This window comes from Vipera ursinii (genome assembly GCF_947247035.1).
Source record: "Vipera ursinii genome assembly, chromosome: 3".
In the NCBI taxonomy this organism is placed as follows: domain Eukaryota; kingdom Metazoa; phylum Chordata; class Lepidosauria; order Squamata; family Viperidae; genus Vipera; species Vipera ursinii.
Window position 1 is genome coordinate 33845140 of NC_139516.1, and position 21456 is coordinate 33866595.

Sequence of the window (21456 nt, forward strand, 5' to 3'; positions counted from 1 at the left end):
TCGTTCAGGCTGCTTCGTTCCGCAGCGGAAAGAAGCAGGCAGGCTGCTTCTTTCCGCTGCGGAAAGAAGGCTGCTTCTTTCCGCAGTGGAAAGAAGCAGCCTGCTTCGTTCAGGCTGCTTCGTTCCGCAGCGGAAAGAAGCAGGCAGGCTGCTTCGTTCCGCAGCGGAAAGAAGCAGGCAGGCTGCTTCTTTCCGCTGCGGAAAGAAGGCTGCTTCTTTCCGCAGTGGAAAGAAGCAGCCTGCTTCGTTCAGGCTGCTTCGTTCCGCAGCGGAAAGAAGCAGGCAGGCTGCTTCTTTCCGCTGCGGAAAGAAGGCTGCTTCTTTCCGCAGTGGAAAGAAGCAGCCTGCTTCGTTCAGGCTGCTTCGTTCCGCAGCGGAAAGAAGCAGGCAGGCTGCTTCTTTCCGCTGCGGAAAGAAGGCTGCTTCTTTCCGCAGTGGAAAGAAGCAGCCTGCTTCGTTCAGGCTGCTTCGTTCCGCAGCGGAAAGAAGCAGGCAGGCTGCTTCTTTCCGCTGCGGAAAGAAGGCTGCTTCGTTCCGCAGCGGAAAGAAGCAGCCTGCTTCGTTCAGGCTGCTTTGTTCCGCAGCGGAAAGAAGCAGGCAGGCAAGGCACGGAGATCCAGAGACCTGCCGACGTTTGGGGAGGTTTGGGGAGGTGCCCAAACCTCCCCAAACGTCAGCAGGTCTCCGGATCTCCTCCCCAAACCTCCCCAAACGTCGGCAGGTCTCGGGATCTCCGTGCCTTGCCTGCCTGCTTCTTTCCGCTGCGGAAAGAAGCAGGCAGGCAAGGCACGGAGATCCGGAGACCTGCCGACGTTTGGGGAGGTTTGGGGAGGTGCCCAAACCTCCCCAAACGTCAGCAGGTCTCCGGATCTCCTCCCCAAACCTCCCCAAACGTCGGCAGGTCTCGGGATCTCCGTGCCTTGCCTGCCTGCTTCTTTCCGCTGCGGAAAGAAGCAGGCAGGCAAGGCACGGAGATCCCGAGACCTGCCGACGTTTGGGGAGGTTTGGGGAGGTGCCCAAACCTCCCCAAACGTCAGCAGGTCTCCGGATCTCCGTGACCTGCCTGCCTGCTTCTTTCCGCAGCGGAAAGAAGCAGGCAGGCAAGGCACGGAGATCCGGAGACCTGCCGACGTTTGGGGAGGTTTGGGGAGGTGCGTGCGCACCTCCCCAAACCTCCCCAAACTTCGGCAGGTCTCCGGACGGCAGCTGCTTGGGAGAGGTGCGCGCAATCCCGGAAGCACCAAAGCCTCGGCCGCGCACAAGTCCTCGGTAAGTTTTTTTTGTTGACTGGAGTATAAGCCGAAGTGGAATTTTTCAGCCCAAAAAGTGGGCTGAAAAATTTGGCTTATACTCAAGTATATACGGTAATTTCTTATCAAACAGAAAGATATTTTCAGAATATACTGGAAATACCTCTTCCCTTTCCTTTTTAAATGATTAGTTAACCAAAGATTTATGTGAGATTTATCTAAAATGCATGTGAGATTTAACTAAGATGCATGTGGGATTTATGTGCATAATATTTTAAAAAGTTTTTAAGATATTTTAAATATTTTTAGTTGTCATAATGAAGCAATACACTTACCCCATTTTATATTGATATATGGGACATGTACAGAGATCTTCTACATGATACAAGCATACTAATAAATCAGGGTTACAACTACAATAGACTGCAGACATATAGCAAGTGGTTTTACACTTTATGCACTGTCGTTCATCATCGGGCAACATTTCTAAATTCATTCTTTCTGATTCAGTAACACCCTGTAACAGACAATTCACAGAATAGCCATTATATCAATAAGGAATTATATAATCAGGGTTGGAACAGACATTCCTAATCAAATCCACATTTTGTTCACTGCAGAACTTTCAGTACAAGATAATCTTTATTATCTCCAACATTAGCCAACAGATTACATAGGTGCTTTGTATATAGGCTCAATAAGAAAACTTTTGTTTAATCCTTAGCCAAAATTGCTTTCCTTAAGTTTTCACTCATTTTTTTTTAATCCCATTTATATCCCGCCCTTCTCCGAAGACTCAGGGCGGCTTACAATTTAAAGCATAAATCAATGTGCTTAGCAATGGAGTAAAAACTCTTGCTTTTAAATCAGTGGTTCTTAATATGAACCATGCCATATTTCTAATTTTTAGTTACGATTTTTCAGTCAACAGTGATTATAAGGGAGGTCATATAAATAAATGAGACTCCAAAGGGGGCCACAAGCAAAAATAGGATAAAAACCGTACTGCAGATTGTGCTTGACTTACAACCATTCATTTGCTGTGAAGGAAAGACAGTTAAAGTATGTAAAATCATGCTGCATTGGAGGAAGGATGTCATGGCGTGCAGCACTTAAGGACTAAGAATGTGTTGTTACATGTATTCACAGATTCCAACCAGAGACCAGCAAGATAAACATGAGGCAAAGTCAAAACTATGGCAGAGAGACAGAGCAGCCACTGATAATTCTGTTGGATCTCCAAAACAGAAGGAAGTGTAAGAAATATTGTTGCAAGTTACCCAGCTAAATAAATCAAAAAGATCAGAGGGCGGTGTTTGGTAGCCAGGCTGACTAGGATTCAGATTGACATAGTTAGACATAAGATTGTGGAAATGAAATCCATCTGATGGGGATTGGTTCAGACTTGTGGTGGCCAAGCAACTGCAGTTCAGAGCACTGGGGTGGTAAGCAGGAAGATAAAGAACTGGAAGAGAAGGGAATTTCAAGTTCAAGTTTAGATGTTGGGAGACAGTGAAAAAGGGGAAACATTTTCCCATTGTAAAAGGTGGTTGGGCGATCTTGCTTTCAAACCTGAGTGATGGGACAGAGGAAAGGATATATGGGAGTGCCTTAGGATGGAGGTGCTGGTGAAAGTGTAAGATAGGAAATGTAGGTAGTATAAAGCAGCTTGTCATCTGTAGAATAAAGGCACTGTCCTACATGAGTGGAAGGGGCATACTGTTGAAGGTGTCACAGTAGGAAGTGATGTCTTATCATGCTACCCTAGGAACCTATTGATCCTGTGAATCTTGGTGAAGTGGACAGGTCTTGGAAAGACAAGGTCTCTCTCAGCCCAATCCACCTCACAGGGTTGTTGTATTTGCCAGCTTGAATTCAACAAAAAAAATATCATATAGGATAAAAATTTAACAACAGAGTAACAATACTGCCCCACCTCCCATTTTTGAGGAAGATTACTGAGAATAAGGTGGAGCATCAAGTAGAAAGGTCTATAGATAAAGCAGATTTTTAAACCCTTGGCAATCAGAAATCAGAACTAGACATGGGATGGAAAGCAAATGGTCACTCTTATGAGTGATCTAGGGCAGGATTTAGATGAAGATTATGTGACTACTTCTTATGCTACTGGATCTTTCAATGGTCTTCCATATAATCACAATGTTCCTCTGTGAGGAACAGGAAAGATATTGGAAAGGTTTTACAGTTCCTAAATAGGTGGTTTGTGGGAAGAAAGGTCACATTACATCTTTGTTATAGGTTCCCAGTTTGCTGATTATTATTTATGTAGCTCTATATGAAGTGGAGGGACGTGGTGGCTCAGTGGGTTAGGACGCTGAGCTTGTCGATCAGAAGGTCGGCAGTTTGGCGGGTCGAATCCCGAGTGCCGCATAGCAGAGTGAGCGACTGTTACTCGTCCCAGCTTCTGCAAACCTGGCAGTTCGAAAGCACATCAAAATGCAAGTAGAAAAATAGGGACCACTCCGGTGGGAAGGTAACAGCGTTCCATGCGCCTTTGGCGTCTAGTCATGCCGGCCACATGACCACGGAGACGTCCTCGGACAAGCGCTGGCTCTTCGGCTTTGAAACGGAGATGAGCACCGGCACCTAGAGTCGGAAACGACTAGCACGCATGTGCGGAGGAACCTTTACCTTTACCTTTATATGAAGTGGGACTTGATTTTCTTCAAGGTTGCCAGTTCCAGGTAGAATTAGCCTTTCTAATGCATGAGGATACCCAAATTAGTAAGTAAATAACTTTTAAAAAATAATGCTTTCTTAATGGCCAGACATTTTAAAGCTCTAGTCAAAAATAATTCATACTGCATTTATTTTTTATTTATTCAATTTAAATTTTGCCTCTTATTTGCAAAAATAATAAAGACAGGATTTAAACAAGCAAATAAATATAAACAGATGGACTGTGAGCAACTCACAGCATAAAAAAAACTAAAACGCCATAAAAAGTTAAAACACACAACAATAAACAACATGGTGAATTTGGTCAACAACAAAAATATCATGCACAAAGCCTGGGAAAAGACCGTGATCTGGAACCCCACCAGGGTCAGAGTATCTGGATCTCTAGGAGAACCTCATTCCAAAGGTTGCCTCTGTCCTCTCACTAGCTGGGATATATGAAATGAAATGGTATAGTGTCCACCACCTTGGATTGTTTATAAAGATAATAAAGGCAGAATACAAATAAATAAATAATAAAGCTATCAGTTTAAGCTTAAAATTATTTCACAATTCTACATGTACCTCCCAAAAACTTACCAGATTATGCACAGTCTCCCGTAAAGTCTTTTCATCTTCAATCATAATAGCCATATCTTTTTCAACTGTAGAAGCTACCACCACATCAAGAGTTTCTGCTTTGGCTGCCATTCGACATATCATCTCATCATGAGAAAACACACAATAGCGGTTTAATAAGCGGTAGTGCTCTACACACTGACGACCCAAAGGCAACTAAACAAGAAATGAGAGCAAATATAGTTTCTCTATGTTCTAAGGTAAGCAACATGTTATCCATTCTTGAAAGCTGTTGACTGAAGAAAATGTTAATTTAATGCAGTTCCTTAGACTAAGAATAAAAAGGCTAATAACAAACTCTTCTAAGATCCTATACAAATAAACAAAATGTATTTATTATACAAAGAATGTACTAAAGCTTCAATTTTGAAAATGCAATGTAAATCAAAATGATTTACAATCATTCCCAACAATTAAAAAGCTTTATATGTATACAGAGTTGTTACTTTAAACAATTTTCCTCAAAATAAGTTTTATATGCACAATAAAGAGTGCCTCTAGAATTGATGGATCAGGAAAGATGTTCAAAACAGTCATTTTTAAGGTTACATATGAGAAAGTATTTGGGGTAAAAACTGATTTCATTAAAAAGAAAATTCTGAATTTACTGGATATTTTTTCTCTGAACTGATTTTTCCAGTACATTGATTGTATATCCATCTAGTCAGCATATTTTAAACAAAATTTATATCAGAAAACTATATCCATATCGAAAAACCTACCACAAGCCATTTAGATTTTCTAAATAAAGAGATCATTATATTTACAACATACCCAGTCAACAGTGCAGAAATTAACCGCTTCAGCAAAGTTAAAACCTTGATTAAAGCCACTATGATAGGCTCTTGGAAATGTTATCACAAATTCACCAGCACACTGATTGGTTCGGTAAATCTACAACAAAATAAAGAAAGCCGACACAGGACAAAATATAACTATCACTTAATAAGTCTTGTTTTTACTTTTAAGAAACACTTTAGGAGCTCTTTTCAATAAAAAATAATATTTATTTTATCCCAGATGCTGGTGCCAACAGTTGTCAATGAGAATCATCCAACCAACCAAAAGACAGGAAATTCTAATGATTCCAGCATTATTCAAAAATACAGGTAGTCCTTGACTTACAACAATTCATTTACTGACTGTTCAAAGTTACATCACTGAAAAAATGGCTTATGACCACTTTTCATACTTACGACCATTGAAACATCCCCATGATCACATAATCAGAATTCAGATGCTTGGCAACAGACTCATATTTCTGACTGTTGCAGTATCCTGGGATCACATGGTCATCTTTTGCAACCTTCTAATAAGCAAAGTCAATGGAGAAGCCAGACTCACTTAATGTTACTATATGTTAATGTTAATAATTGCAAGGATTCACCTAACAACTGTGTCAAGAAAGGTCATAAAATGGGGCAAAACTCACTTAACAGTCGTCTCACTTAGCAACAGAAATTTTGGGCTCAATTGTGGTTGTAAGTCGAGGACTATCTGTAAAGCGTTTATGTGCAATTAATTATAAGAAATAACAGGAGCTGAATATATAATTTTTTTGTACATTTTAATGCTGCTGTAATTGCCACTACTTGGTGATGACAGGAACTGTAAATCAGCTACAGTAATTAGAAATAACATCAACAGCAGCAACTACAACACACAAAATAAGAAATTCATTTTCCCAAGATAAAAACCAAGAATAAATTAGGGATTTGGGATGGCTTGTCAGTTTACTAAGTGAGAACAGTATAATATAATATAATATAATATAATATAATATAATATAATATAATATAATATAATATAATATAATATAATATAATATAATATAATATAATATAATATAATATAATATAATATAATATAATATAATATAATATAGAATATTATACTGTAGTGCAGAGGTCCCCAACGTTTTGGGTACCAGGGACCAGTTACGTGGAGAGAGGTTTTTCCGTGGACCGGAGGGGGCGTGGCTTTGTATGCTGCCTGCATCCTGCGGAATGGGTTTTCCTTGTTTGTGCGGACCAGTTGCTCGCATGCCATGACCAGGTACTGGTCCACGGCCCGGGGATTGAGGACCCCTGCTGTAGTCTATTCTAGAGAAATATGGTACTAATATTTATTAGTTTTCTTAGGCTACATGAAGGTTTTAATAGAGGCATTTATTAATACATAGGCAAACTAACATCTGGTATGCTACTGTGCAATGCACAATGTGGAGTAATTGGGCCTAACTTTGTTGTAAATTAGATCGGAACTCATTTTTTAAAACATTTCCTTCTTTTTTATATTCTGCGCTTTCTCTGTTTTTCCTTTCTTTTTAAATTCCATTTCTTGCATTTTCTTTTGTTTATGTTTTATCTGTTTAAGAAATCTTTAATACAAATTATATTAAAAGAGAAAAAAAATTACATTAGAACTGTCCCTCCGCAGTTTACCTAGCAAACCATACATAATAGAAAGGTTCTGCAATTTCTCCATATAGCATTAAACTCAGTTGTTCTTTGGGAAAAACTCAACAAAATATTGGCTTTGATCATTTTCAATTAAGTCAGTAAAAAGTAGTTACATTCCCTGTTCTATCACACCCATTTATAGAAACACCTCAATATAGGTATGTAAAAAATATGTAAAATATTCCCATGTGATAAAAATGCATTAAGATATGTATCCTACATTAGAAGTAAAAGGACAAAAACAAAAACTCAGTGACATACAGGCACACCATGAGACATTAGTGTGTTGGGATTCATAATTGTAACCAGCTGATGCAAAAGGTCTGGTTGAGATTCAAACAACTCAGGAGCCAGCTTCTTCATGACATCTTCCAGTTGTTCAGCTGCATATCCTGGGGCTCCATACCATGTTTTAGGTTCCCCCCTGCAAATAATGGAAAAAGTTATAGAACATTTTTAAATTTAGAATTATAATTATGTACTATAATTAGGAAGACAAACAAGATGTATACCCAAATGAAAGATTAATAGTGCATTTTTTTTATTTTAATTCCATTTATATCCCGCCCTTCTCCGAAGACTCAGGGCGGCTTACAAGCTTAGCAGTAGCCTTCATTCTATGTATATGCCTGCTTATTAGGGCTTTCACACACACCCCAAGCGGCATTATTACAAAGTCAGCTTAATTGCCCCCAACAATCTGGGTCCTCATATATGAATGTTAAAAGGAAATACTTAATTTAATGATCTATATAAATTAGGGATCTTTAAGTATCATTTTTTGCAAGCTCACCAGTGCAAATAGTTAATGGAATAACTCCAGTGATCTTCAATATGCCAGCAAAATGATGAAAAGCACATCCCCACATACAGCCAGGGCAACTTCATTCCACAAATATCTGCAGTGATGTGAGCAAGTACAGACTGTTCCATCACAGGCATATTATTCAAATTCCATCCACTATCAAGATACTCCTAGAAGCAAAAAGTAGAATCCAACCAACCATAAACCAACCAAGTAAAAGAGGCAGCAAACTTTTTAATCTGATTGTATTTTTCTAACTTGATGATAAAGAATCACTGATTTATACTTAAAACTTTATAAAATAATAGATAACATCCTTCAAGATTCAATATGTGAGCAAAACAATGGATAAAGTGATGGATGTTCAAGGATATCAAGGAAAAGGGGATACAGATTAAGGGAATAATCATTTTCTTTGACATGCTGAAAAAAATTAAAATCTTGAGATATCTCCCTATTTATTTTCCTCCTTCAAAGCCTAGGAAGAGAAATTTTCTTTTTCTGTGTACTGTGCTGGAGCTTTGTGCTAGATACAACTTGGAAGTCAGAAGCACCTTGAAGAATTTTGTACAACACTGAGTTATTTCACTTCTTTTGGAACCTATCTGGGGTAGTGAAACATGAATATCACTCTACTTTACTTGCACCCTAATAATGCTTACAATATTTTCATTTCAGCACAGTAAGAAAGTAGAGTTGGTTGGGTCGGGGGAGAAATAGAAAACTATTATTTAGTTTTGGTCTTTTAACTAATTTTTGATTTGGATCTGCCTAGACTTTGTTATAAATGGGCCACAATATAAAAATTTTAAATAAAAGGTGAAATAAATATTTTATGGTTTTAACTTTAACGATTTTTATAGTTTTGTTTTAATAAATACTGTTTTAGTAATTCAAAAGCAATATGAAAATACTGTAAACTATAAATAAAATAAAGCTGAATTTGAAAATAGTTCAAGAAACGTACTATAGTCCAATTGTTACCAACATTGTACCAACTTTCAATTCGGTTTCCAATCCTGACTGAAAGTGATATTAACCTTTACAATCCTAAGTACTTTGGATCCTTGAGAAGCTTTTAAAGCCACCCATATGCATTATTTATCTACATTCTAAAATTGTATTTAGAGTGATATTTCTGACTAGACCAAATGAAGTAAAGCAGATGGTACTAAGAGGTCTAGAGGCATGTAGCATTTGGATTCCACCAGGCAAAACTGATTTGGCTTCACTGTCAGCAGCAATTTTTCTGGGCTTGAATCGTAACCACATGGGCCTAGGAAAATACTCATTTGAGTTAAAGAAGCAGTGAAAATATGCCCCACACTGTGTTTACTTGACATTTTATCTGGTGTAATATTTCAGCACCAAGATAAGTTTTACTTTCTTCCAAGCTTTTCCAGTAGTAAAATAGTAAAAAGGTTAAGCCCTAAATGCTAATTTCTTATTCTCTTTTAAATGCCACACATCCTTCTGGGCAACCTACATTCTGAATTAGTCAAGAAACAAATTTTACCTCTTCTTCCGGTCGAAGTTTAATTTTCCCACCTCTTACAGGAAACCCACTGCCAAATTCTTTTGAGGCAATATCAGCACCATATTCCACTGTCACATCCTCTTCGATTGTACTTACAAGGCGCCAAAACTCTTTCTCCACTAATTCTGTGGGGACCATCTGAATAGAAAGCAAACAAATTACTACCAATAAATAAAACAAAAAAATGCAATGAGAATACATTGGGAACATACAGAGAGTCAAATGATATAATGTGGAGGTAAAGAAAAAAATATTTAATTTGTAAGGGGTATATTCAGCAGATATTTTTACTAAAAGGTTTAACCACTAGGACAAATCAACAAGGAAACAGAACAAATAAAGGAGCCAAATAAATCCTTTCGGTGTTTATTGCTGGAATCATGCAGGTAGTCCTCACTTCATCACTATTTATTCAGCAACCCTTCAAAGTTTTGAGGCTGCTGAACAAATAGTAGTATCAGCCAATCTTTGAAGTTATGTTCACTGTGGCTCCCCAATCACATGATAAAAATTCAGGCACTTGTCAGCCTGTTGCATTTATGATCACTGTGGCAGGTCAGCTGGAGGCACAGCGTGACAGGGATAGGCAGCAGTGGCAGAGTACTGAGTGCCCCAAAGGAAAGCTATAGGAGAGAGATAGGCAGATAATGGAAGCTGAAGCAGAGCGGGGTAGGGCAGGGCAGGGCAAAAGTTTGAGATCCTTGCCTAACAAAAATGCAGTCCTCACTTAGCAAATGGAACCAGGGCTACTGGAACTGCCATAGCCAAGCAATGCCTTCACATGTTTCACTTAATAAGTGCTTTGCTTAGCAATGGAAATTCCGGGCCCAATTAGAGTAGTTAAGCAAATCTACCTGTAATGCCAACTCCATATTTCCCTTGCATTACTAGACAGCAACCTATGCAAAAGTTTTCCTTTAGGAAAAGACAGACCAAAGAGAGCACCTGTCATCCAAGGGCATACAACCCTCTTTAGAAAAGGAATTTTTATTTGTAAAACAATATATAATTTCAATGATGCATTACACATGAGATAAAAGCACCCTTGAATGTAACTGGTTATTTCAACATTTTCTCACAATTAATAGAATCTTTTTCCCCATTATTATATGATGTTCATGAGTGTAACTTTTTTCATAAGAAACAGGAAGATGAAAAAATTTCAGTATGTAAAAAGACACTAAAATACCAAGCAGAATATAAATACTTTCTGAGGCTAGATAAATTTTACAGTGAATAATTTCTGCATTAAAATGAGTCATCTTTTTTGAAAAAATAAAACGTTAGCAATTGAAAGTAGAGAATGGTTATGTAGGATGAAGTATTATGCTCTACATTCCATGCATATCCCCCATAATGAAATCTAAGTTACAACTAATTAAAATATAAACATACATGTACTGGCATATTAAAATAATCTGACTTGAAGGCATCTGCCATTTCTCCAAACGTACGAAGCGTGTAGTCTCGTGCTGCCTGTTCAAAGCCAAATGCTTCTTGTGGTTTGTTGCATTCCTGTTAAACATAACAATGAATCAATTGTGTATGCAAAATACTGAACAAAATCCAACATACTATAGATTACTTGCAGTGAGATGGGCAACAAATAAATTTAATAAACAAATAAATAAATTTGCAATTCTAGAGTTTATAATATGGTCACAAAATTCAGAGACTGCAATGCTCAAATTAAAAGAGTAAAATTATGGATGATAATATTATGGGGACTATTTTTACTCTCTTTTAAAAGCATTATCACATTCATACATTTATTTAAATAATTTATATGGCAATCCATCTCACTACTGTGACTTGGGGAGGTTAACAAGAAATTAAAACCACCTCAAAAAAATTCAATTACCGTAGTTAAAAAAATTTCAACCACAATAAATCAATATATAGTGTGGCATATGGCATAAGTAGATAATTCCATCTTACAATCAGTAAGAAACAACAACCAATTACCAGTGCTCCAACCAACTACCAGTGCTCCCTGACCCAAATGTACAAGGAAACAATCAGATCTTTAATGCTTACAAAGGCCAAAAGAGTCAGGAATATCCAGGGGAATGCTATTCCATAGGATAGTGCTATGATACAGAAGGCATTTCTCTTGCGCCCCACTTGAAAGTATAGCTTAATAGAAAGGACCTGTACAAGCCCACCCTGACACTTCTGGTGAAATAGGCAGAAACAATAAATGATCCTCCAAAAGGTTCTATGCTGTACACAGCTTTGTAGATGGCAATCAGCACCTTGAATTGCATCAGCTCACTGGAAGCCAATGGAGTTCACGGAGTAATATTATGAAAGTACTGTGAAATACTCAAAACTGTCTGTACTGCCACATTCTAAATGAGTTACAGCTCCTAAATGATCCCCAAGGACAACTTCCATGTTGACCACATTACAGTACTCCAAATGAGTGCTGACAAAGATATGAGTAACCATGAATTGGGACTTCCATTCCAGAAACAAATACGATCGGCAAAGAGGATGAATCTGTGCTTCTTAACTATACCTGCCATCTGCTACTTGAACAGGAACCAGTAACTCTTAAGAAAAATGCAAACTGCTAACCAACACTGGCTAGGAAGACTACCCTATTCCTTTAAGGATGGAAAATGTCCACATTTAGAAGGCTTTAGGACCTACAGCCATTTGGTCTTGCGCCAGGATTCAGTCAAAACGTATTCTTCTCCATCTAGGCTGCCACAGCCTCTAACACAGGTAAAGAATCCTAAAGGCATCAGTTGGATAACCCTAGGCAGAGATGAATTAGCTACCTGTTCCTGGGTGAGCTGCTGATACCTCATCCAGCAGCTTCATGTACCTGCTAACTTGGATCAGGAAGAGTACAGAGTCCTGGGTCAACCTACAGAGCAGGGGTACTGGACTTAATCCTCCCCCATCCCAATTGGAATCAATTAACTATGGACAGATTGGCTCTCATAGTGGTGAGAAAAATTACCTACCTATTAAACAGAGTTATGGGGAAGTAAAAAAGTGAGATGCCTTAGTCACCTCCAAAATAAGAGTGTCAAATCAAAGAAAAACTTGTTTTTGTTTCATACAATATATTTTTAATACTGATAACTTATCTTTTTTTAAAAAAGCTAAAACTCTATTACCTGAGCTAGACACTGGGGACATCTCCAATCTCCCTTGGGAACATCTTGAAGAGGTGGTATCAAGCAAAAAGTATGATAACTGTCATCACAACCATCACATAGGAGCAGACGATCTTCATCGTTTCCACTGCCACATAATAGGCATACATACAAATCCACCTATTAAAAGAAAGTTGTGGTAAGAAAATATTCCGATATTTAAAATTTTATTCTACCATTCACAATAAGAAAACCAGACTAAAATGAGTATATAAACATCTCATATTTATATTAGAACTTATTTAGTTGTTTTTACTGAACAACATGCAGTGGATACAGAAAGTCTACACACCCATTAAAATACCATGTTTTGTGATGTAAAAAAAATCAGACCAAAACAAATCACTTCAGAATTTTATTCTACCTTTAATATAACATAAAAGTTGTATAATTCAACTGAAAAACAAAATAAACCTTTTAGGGGGAAAATAAAAAAACTAGAATAATGTGGCTGCAAAGTGTGCATACCTTATAATAAGGAGAGATATGGCTGTGTTCAGAATTAACAATTACATTCTAACTGACTGTGGGTATTACTCAGTATCCACCTACCATTAATTAAAGTGACTCTGATCAAGCCCATATAAAGTTCAGCTATTCTACAAGGATTTTTCTGACATTTACTTAGTTGCCTCTTACAAGAAAAGCCATGGTTTGCAAATAGCTTACAAATCAAAGGGATCTCATTGTTGGAAGGTATCACTGAGAAAAATTTCCAAGACATTGGATATACCATGGAACACAGTAAAGACAGTCATCCATAAGCAGAGAAAATATGGCATAACAATGACATTACCAAGGACCGGATGTCCCTCCAAAATTGATGGGGAAAAAACAGGAAAAGTGGTCTGAGAGGCTGCTAAGAGGCCTACAGCAATATTAAAGGAGCTGCAGGAAATTCTGGCAAGTACTGGTTGTGTGCTACATGTGACAACAATCTCCTGTATTCTTCATAAGTCTGGAATGTGGAGTAGTATGACAAGATGGAAACCTTTTCTTACAAAGAGAAACATCCAAGCCCAGCTACATTTTGCAAAAACTTTCAAGGCTGACAAAAGCATGTGGGAAAATGTGTTATGATCTGATGAGACCAAGGTTGAACTTTTTGGCTGTAATTCCAAAAAGTATGTTTTGCTTAAAAACAACATTGCACATCACCAAAAGTATACCATACCCACAGTGAAGCAAGGTGATGGCAGCATTATGCTTTGGGGCTGCTTTTCTTCAGCTGTAACTGGGGCCTTTAATCAAGGTGAAGGGAGTTATGAGCAGTTCCAAATATCAGACAATTTTGGCACAAAACCTTCAGGCAACTAAAATGCTAAAAATGAAGAGGATTTTCACATTTCAACACAACGATGATCCAAAGCATACCTCCAAATCAACAAAAGAATGGCTTCACCAGCAGATGGAATGGTCCTGCCAGAACCCAAGCCTAAACCAATTAAAAATCTGTGAGGTGACATGAAGAGAACTGTGCCCAGGACATGCCCTCACAACCTGACAGATTTGGAGTGCTTTTTCAAGGAAGAGTGAGCAAAAATTCCCAAGGCAAGATGTGCCATGCTGATATGCTCCTACCCCAAAAGACTGAATGTGGTCACAACAGCAAAAGATGCTTCAATAAAGTATTAGTTTAAGGGTGTGCATCTTTATGCACCCACATTCTTGTACATTTTTATTGTTATTTTCTTCCTAGATTTTAGTGTGTTTTTCAGTTGAATTGTACAGAGTATATAGCATGTTATATTAAAGGTGGAAGAGGGCTGAAAGTCACCCCGAAGAGGCGACCAGCAAGGAGGGGCACTCGCTGGATCACTGGAGAGCCTCAACTCTCCCATTAGACCTGGCGATCCCTCCAAACCGGCGGATGAAAGGACCGGCCATTATGGCTCGCTGTGAACAGCCGAAGTCACATTTTCCACCAGGCAACTCTTAAAACAGCGCAGAAGAGACTGGGTGAGATTTACCTCTTTTACACCCTAATTACTTTCTGTACCTCCTTAAGCTGCTAAGCATTTTCCCCCCTGCGGTGAGGGAAGGGGAACTTTTGCAGTTGGCGACTAAATACACAGGGGGGTTTTAAACGTTGAAAAAGTAACTGAATCCCAATTGGAACTTTATTTCTCAAAGCATGTGGATTGGAAGATTTTTTATTTCCTATTTTTCATTGTCTACTTCTGTTGGAAATCTGGATTCTTTCTTATATATAAAAAAGAAAAACTGAAAAGATTTAAGACAACTTTGGATTCAAAGGGAAACTTTAAAAGGGGCCTGGCTGATTGCCCAGGGAAATAGATAAGATACATAACCTTGAGAACTTTGAAACAACAGGTGTGAAAGGCTTTGTGTTCCCTACCTAGAAAAAAACACCTCTCTTTTGGATTTTCTAAGTGCAAAGCCTTTAGCTTAAAATACCAATATAGAAGAAGACCAGGAACAAAATTTATTTATGGATGAAGATCAACAAACTCTCGCTATGTTAAAAACACTAATCCAAATTCTTACCGCAACCAATGAAATACTAAGAGGCTATGTGAAGGAACAAGAAGACAGCCCAGATATGAAAGCCCAAACTTTGACTACAACTAAAGAATCATCTGTACAAAATACAATAGAAAAAATGATACATTCAAGTATGATATAAGATTCTATTAAAGAAATATTGATATTTGAAAGACACTGACAACTGACAACTTGGAAAAAGGAAAAGGTTTCTTATACAACTCAGAAGGAACTAGAGGATCTAGAAAAAGAACAGTTGGATGAGAAGATAAACAATTCTTAACAACTACGTCAATATAAAAGAATAAAGAGACGACCCACTACTGTAGACCTACAAGTCCTCTCAAAAAAATGGCGATCGGATGGTTTTGCCAATATCAATTAATATACATGATATTACAAGGAGATTGGTTCGATGACCCAAAAACAAGGACATGGAAGATGATTTGGCAAAGGAAAAAAGCCAGAATAAGACTCAAGAAGAATGGAGTTTCGACCATCTTACTGAAATCTGAAACAGAATGTACTTAAATAGATATGTATGTTGAACACAAGACATTGTTATGAACTGAGATAAAGAAAAAATTTTGGTCATTAAAATTTAGTAGTATAAATATTAACAGCTAATTTGGATATTGATTTGTGCATAAAGGTCATGTAGACAAGCTAAAAACCTATTGTTGAAAGTAATAAATAGGTCTATATGGAATGTTAAAAACGAAAATTATCAGTTTAAGCAAGAGATAGCAGATACAAAGAGGAAAAGAGGAAGTATTAAATATTGAAATAAAAAGAAATTTTGATTACTACTTAAAAAACAATTGAAAATTAGCAAAAAGGATATCATATTGTATCCTTAATTTGTTGACGTAGAGGGTGAGAAGTTAAGTAAATGGGATGTGTATTTTGAATATTAGATTTTGTGAGGAATGGTGATAGATGAATTGGGAGTATATTAAAAATCTTGGGAATGATAAATATCAAATGTTAAATCTAAATGTTGGTGGAAATTAAAATTGAAAAATCTATTAGGTCATTGATTGTCTAAAAGATTGTATGTTAAAACAATTAGAATATGTGTAAACTAAAAACTATGGATATATGTAAGAAAGTTATTTTCTATGTGATTGACGGGATGAAACTTGTCTTTAAATCTACAAATAGACAGTATATATGAAGGGAAAAAGAGGAAATGTTTATGGTAGCAATTTGAAATCTGTACTAATGATATCTGTATGTAATTGAGTTACTGCTACACAGGCACCACGTTGCTTTTTAAATATGTAAATGTAATATCAGAAAATCAATAAAATTCATAAAAAAATAAATAATAAAGGTGGGGGAAAATTCTGAAGCGATGCGCAGGAGATCGGACATGGCAAGTTATAGGGTCTCCTGTTTGAGAGAGGGTTAGACTAGATGACGACCTCCAAAGTCCCTCCCAACCCTATTATTCTATGTTCTACCTTGGTCTGTTTTTTTACCTCTCAAAAACATGACATTTTAACAGGGGTTTGTAGACATTTATATCCACTGTACAATATGCAACTGGATAAAAAGAATAGATGGTACTGTTGCATAGACTGAGAAATGTAACACACATGGACTGAAAGCTAGAAATGAATGAAGCTATAACAGACAATAATAAACATAATAAACAAGCCATAATAGAATGATCTTTTGTTATTTTACATATCCTATCACTCCAGAAGCATAAGAAGCAGAGTCTGATTGTAACTACTTGTTTGTTTTTGTATTTCTACCAGTCTTTCTCTTTTAAGAGAAAGAACTAACTGAATAGTGATATTAAGGGCTTTTTTTTCCTTGTTAAATCAAATATACTTTGTTCTCAATTATCAAAATACAGCTTCTGAAGTAGATCTCAATAAATATGAAAGAATCTGAAAAATATTTTGAATAATAAATATCAAATTAAACTAAAATTTCATTCAAAATAAATAAGGCAACAGTGGATCAACTTTCTAGAAAAATATGTTGTAACCGAGCACAATAGTTTAACATCAAGCAATTAGTGTTGGAGCTTAGGTTTTTCTAAAATCTGAGGAATTTCAATTATCTGGATTAAATAATGTATATAACTTTTATAATTTTTTATAACTAGCATGAAAAACCCCAAATAAACATACTCACAGCATTAAAAATTTTCTTAGAACGTCCCTTTGATTTTTCTCTGTCTGCTTCCCAAAGCCACTGTTTTTTCTCAACACCTTCTCGTTTCACTATACCATGAGATTCTTTATCTGATTAAGACAAAACATTAATACTAGTCTAAGCATTTGGAAAAGAATATGCTTTGGAAAACATTTAAATGTAAATCCATTAAATAAAATTTAGTTGGAAAAACTAATTTTTATCTAATCTGCAAAAATGTACACATTAAAGAAAGGCGATTTAAAAATAAATAAATCTGAGCATAACATTTTTTTATAACAATGAAGGTCTTCCAATTTTGTAAACAAGAAAATCTTCATAAAGTTTTAATTTTTATTTAAGTGAAGGACCACATAGATCTTTGGGCAATATACACTGCTAGGCCTAGCTACAACCTGAAGGGAAAACTATGTAACAAAAATGTAGTTTTCACTTGTAAGCTTACCATTGTCAGGCTTTACTGGAGTGCTCCCCATTCTGCGCCTCAAATTATGAGTTTTGGTCTCTGTAGTTTCTTCAATCTCAGCTTTAATGTTAGTAGCCTTGTTAAAAAAAATAAGTTTAACATTTTTCATTTTAAAATTTGTTTACTCTTAAATTAACCTGCTGTTAGCTGATTTTATGCCAAAAATAGACTTTTCCTATATGTAATTAATGTGTCACTCTTGTGTGAGTTCAACTTTCATTGTGAATAAGAATTACACTATAATTAAACTACTTAAGACAAGTAAAAGGAAGGTGAAGAGAAAGAAAGATGGGGAGTCTGACTTTTTTTCTCAGCTGCTAGGAATTAATGCCTTCTTGCGGTAGTAATGTAATAACAATGTTGAAGAATGTTTGCATGGAGCATCCCTTAGTTCTGATTTAGCATTTCATTTCTAAGTTTAAAACATGAGAAACTACGTATGCAAGGACCTTTATAGACACTGCTCACGCACAGGACATTGAATATGCTTAAATCAAGATGGTAGTTAATTCAAAAGTACTGAACTAATATTTTAGTATGTTTTAGAACATTTATAATGAAGTGCTCTAAATCATCTGCATATTGTTAAATTACAAAATAACATTTCACACGTGATAAATCAGACCGCTAAATATCCAGAATTTTTAGTGAAGCTAATGCTAACGTCACAGATCAAAGCTTTAACTCAAAACAGTACTGAACAGTGGAAGCCACTGTTTCTAGATTTCGAAGGTTTATAAATCTGTTCAACTTCTACTCTGACACCAATATTTCTCAATTTGTTTGCCCTCTTTAAACCATATTATAAAAACTAGATCCTCTCTAATGTATTTCTATAAAGAAGTAAAACCTTGACTCTATCACTTAGACAATTTGGGAGATTTTGACATCTCCCCCTGTAGTCATCCCATTATAGTATACATTGTCATGATTTTTTTGAATCCTGCTATTTTTTTGTGTACACCACTTTGAGTGATTAAAAATGACGACGTAGAAATATTACTAATAATACCAAATTACCATATGTGATTAAGAGATCTTTACACATTGTAAAAACTAGATCCATACATTATGCTAAGCCATAATTCTTAAAATACTTTATGTTCCATAAACCATAGTTTACACATTAAAAGCCAACAGGAAACACATCATTTTATAGCTTAATATGATGCGCTCACCGAAGCACTGCAAAAAACAGCTTTCCATGTTATGACTACAATGAAAATACTCCAAATCTGGTCTCAGGTGGCCAGTGAAGTAAAACTGATCCATTATGTTCACATTAAATATTACTGCTAACAGTTTACAGTAGTTAAAAGTTGTTTCCACAAAGAAATACTGTATTATGGGAAGAATATGCTATCTCTAAGACATGGACTGGAGTTGGACCACGAATAAATTTAATTGAATAACGATAATCTTCTCAAATGTGGTTGAATTAGACTACAACAGCAGCTCTATTTGTCATCAGAACTGCAGACCTAATCTGTAAACCTAAGAGAGCATGTTCTTTAATTTCTGGCAATGGTTGAAACTTCTGTATTATGACCTCCTTACAATTATCACACATACAAAGTCAATCCTACCTCTGATTTCATGCGTTTTGCACGACGTGCAGGAGGGCAAGTTTCAGATAGTTGAACAGATTGTCTCTGAGGAATATCATGGGGTTTATATTCTTTGTCCTTTGTACCACTGGTAATATCTGGCTTCTGAAAACACTAAAAAAGCAAGCAAAAATTAATTATTTCTTTGCACTTCATATAAAATTCCCATTGGCATTAAAATTATGTTAAGTTGTTGAAAGAAACTGTTATATGATTGTATCAATTGAATTGGGATGACCACCTACAGTCATGTGAAAAAGTAAGTAGACCCTCTTTGAGTTCTATGGTTTTACGGTATCAGGATATAGTAAAAATCATCTGGTCCTTAGCAATTCTTAAAAGTAGGTAAATGTAACCTAAGATGAACAGTAACACATGCATATTACACCATGTCATTTAATTTACAAAAAGAAAGCCAAGATGAAGAAGCCATGTATGAAAATCAAAGTACACCTTTTGATTCAATACCATGTAATCATTTTCTATATGACGATATCAATCTCTCACATCATTGTGAAAGAATTTTGGCCCACTCTCCTTTACAACATTGCTTCAGTTCATAGAGGTTTGTGGGCATTTATTTACGCACAGCTCTCGATGTCTTGCCACAACATTTCTGGAGGTTTGAACTTAGTTGGTGTGCTTGGGAACATTGTCCTGTTGCATTACCCAATGTTGGCCAAGCTTTAGTTGTTGAACAGATGACCTCACATTTGTCTCTAGCATACTTTGGTATACAGAGGAGTTCATAGTCAACTCATCCTAAACAAGTCCAAATTATCATCCCTCCACTACGCTTGATGGTTGGTATGAGATGATTGTGCTGATATGTTATGTTTGGTTACACATAGCCAAATATGGCCAAAATCTCCACTTTGGTCTCATCTGTCCAAAGGACAGTGTTCCAGAATTCTTGTGATTTGTTCAGATGCAACTTTGCAAACGTAAGCTTCCTCCTGACAACTGTTCCAAACAAACGATGTTCTTCGGTCTTTTTATAATTATAATGTGATGAACTTTAACATTCAAACTGAGGCCTGTAGAGTGTGAGATGTAACTCTTTGACTTTTTTTCAATTTCTCTGAGCACTGCAACTGTCTGATTTTGGGGTAAATTTGCTGGGATGTCCATTCCTGAGAAGATTGGCAAATGTCCTGAATATTTTCCATTTGTAAATAATCTTCCTTACTATAGAATGATTTAAATTTTTTGGAAATGGCCTTGTAAATCTTCCCAGATTGATAGGCAGCAACAACTGCTTCTCTAAGATCATTGCTGATGTGTTTACTCTTTGGCATTGTATTAATACACACCTCAATGCTGGAGACCAGCTAATTCCTGAAACGTCTGCTTTTATATAAGTAATCATACTTGTTAATGATCAATTGATCAAGGGCACTTGATTAGCAGCACCTGGCTGCTACTTAAGTCTCTTCGTACCTATGGAAGCAGTAAGGGTGTAGCTAGTTTTTCACACATGGCTTTTCCATTTTGCCTTTCTTTTTGTAAAATAAATGACGACGTGGTGTCATGTATTGCTGTTCATTGTATTTACCTATTTTTAAGGATCTGCTAAGGACCAGATGATTTTTACTACGTTCTAATACATAAAATCATAGAACTCAAAGAGTAGTGTACTTACTTTTTCATGTGACTGTATGTTTTGAATAAATACTGTATAGAGTGGCTCAATCTTTTTTTTCCTGAAAAAAGGTAGCTTATTTTCAAATGCACACACACCAGACCCTAGCAGTTGGTAAACAACTTTACCAACACCTACCCTACTTTGCAGTTAACTGCCACATATCATTCAATATTTTTTATAGGCCTACCCTTTCTACGGTGTGCTACCAAGATTTTCCACTGCTCCCCAAATGTCTAAACACTGGTGATTTTAGGAACAGATGGTTGAGCTAAGAGATAAATAAGCGTCTTCTCCTGTACTCTGAACCCCATTCAGGGCATCACCAACTTAGCCATTTGTATTCATGGCATATGCTGAGCATATTTGACTAAGAGGTTATCCAAAAGAGTATAATGAAAAATCTCTCCCCCTCTCCCTCTTCCCTCTCTGTGTCTCTGTGTGTGTTTGGCCTAAGGTATTGTTTCTACTACATTTTTCTGACAATGTGAAATGACTGCAGCACTGTTTCAAGCAGTAGGG

General features: G+C 36.7%; 1 protein-coding gene across 3 annotated transcripts in view; it reads right to left on the reverse strand.

The window, feature by feature from the left end:
* The window catches only part of KDM5B (lysine demethylase 5B), a 62129-nt gene that overhangs the window by 18733 nt on the left and 21940 nt on the right, over positions 1-21456 (reverse strand). For all 3 annotated transcript variants that reach the window (XM_083359196.1, XM_083359197.1, XM_083359195.1), the window contains 11 exons: positions 19272-19406; positions 17665-17761; positions 17199-17308; positions 12504-12662; positions 10768-10887; positions 9352-9510; positions 7824-8005; positions 7292-7454; positions 5343-5462; positions 4530-4724; positions 1586-1767 (listed from right to left, as the gene is read on the reverse strand). In XM_083359196.1, the coding sequence (XP_083215322.1) occupies positions 1586-1767; positions 4530-4724; positions 5343-5462; positions 7292-7454; positions 7824-8005; positions 9352-9510; positions 10768-10887; positions 12504-12662; positions 17199-17308; positions 17665-17761; positions 19272-19406 (1622 nt within the window). The remainder of the gene's footprint in view (positions 1-1585; positions 1768-4529; positions 4725-5342; positions 5463-7291; positions 7455-7823; positions 8006-9351; positions 9511-10767; positions 10888-12503; positions 12663-17198; positions 17309-17664; positions 17762-19271; positions 19407-21456) is intronic.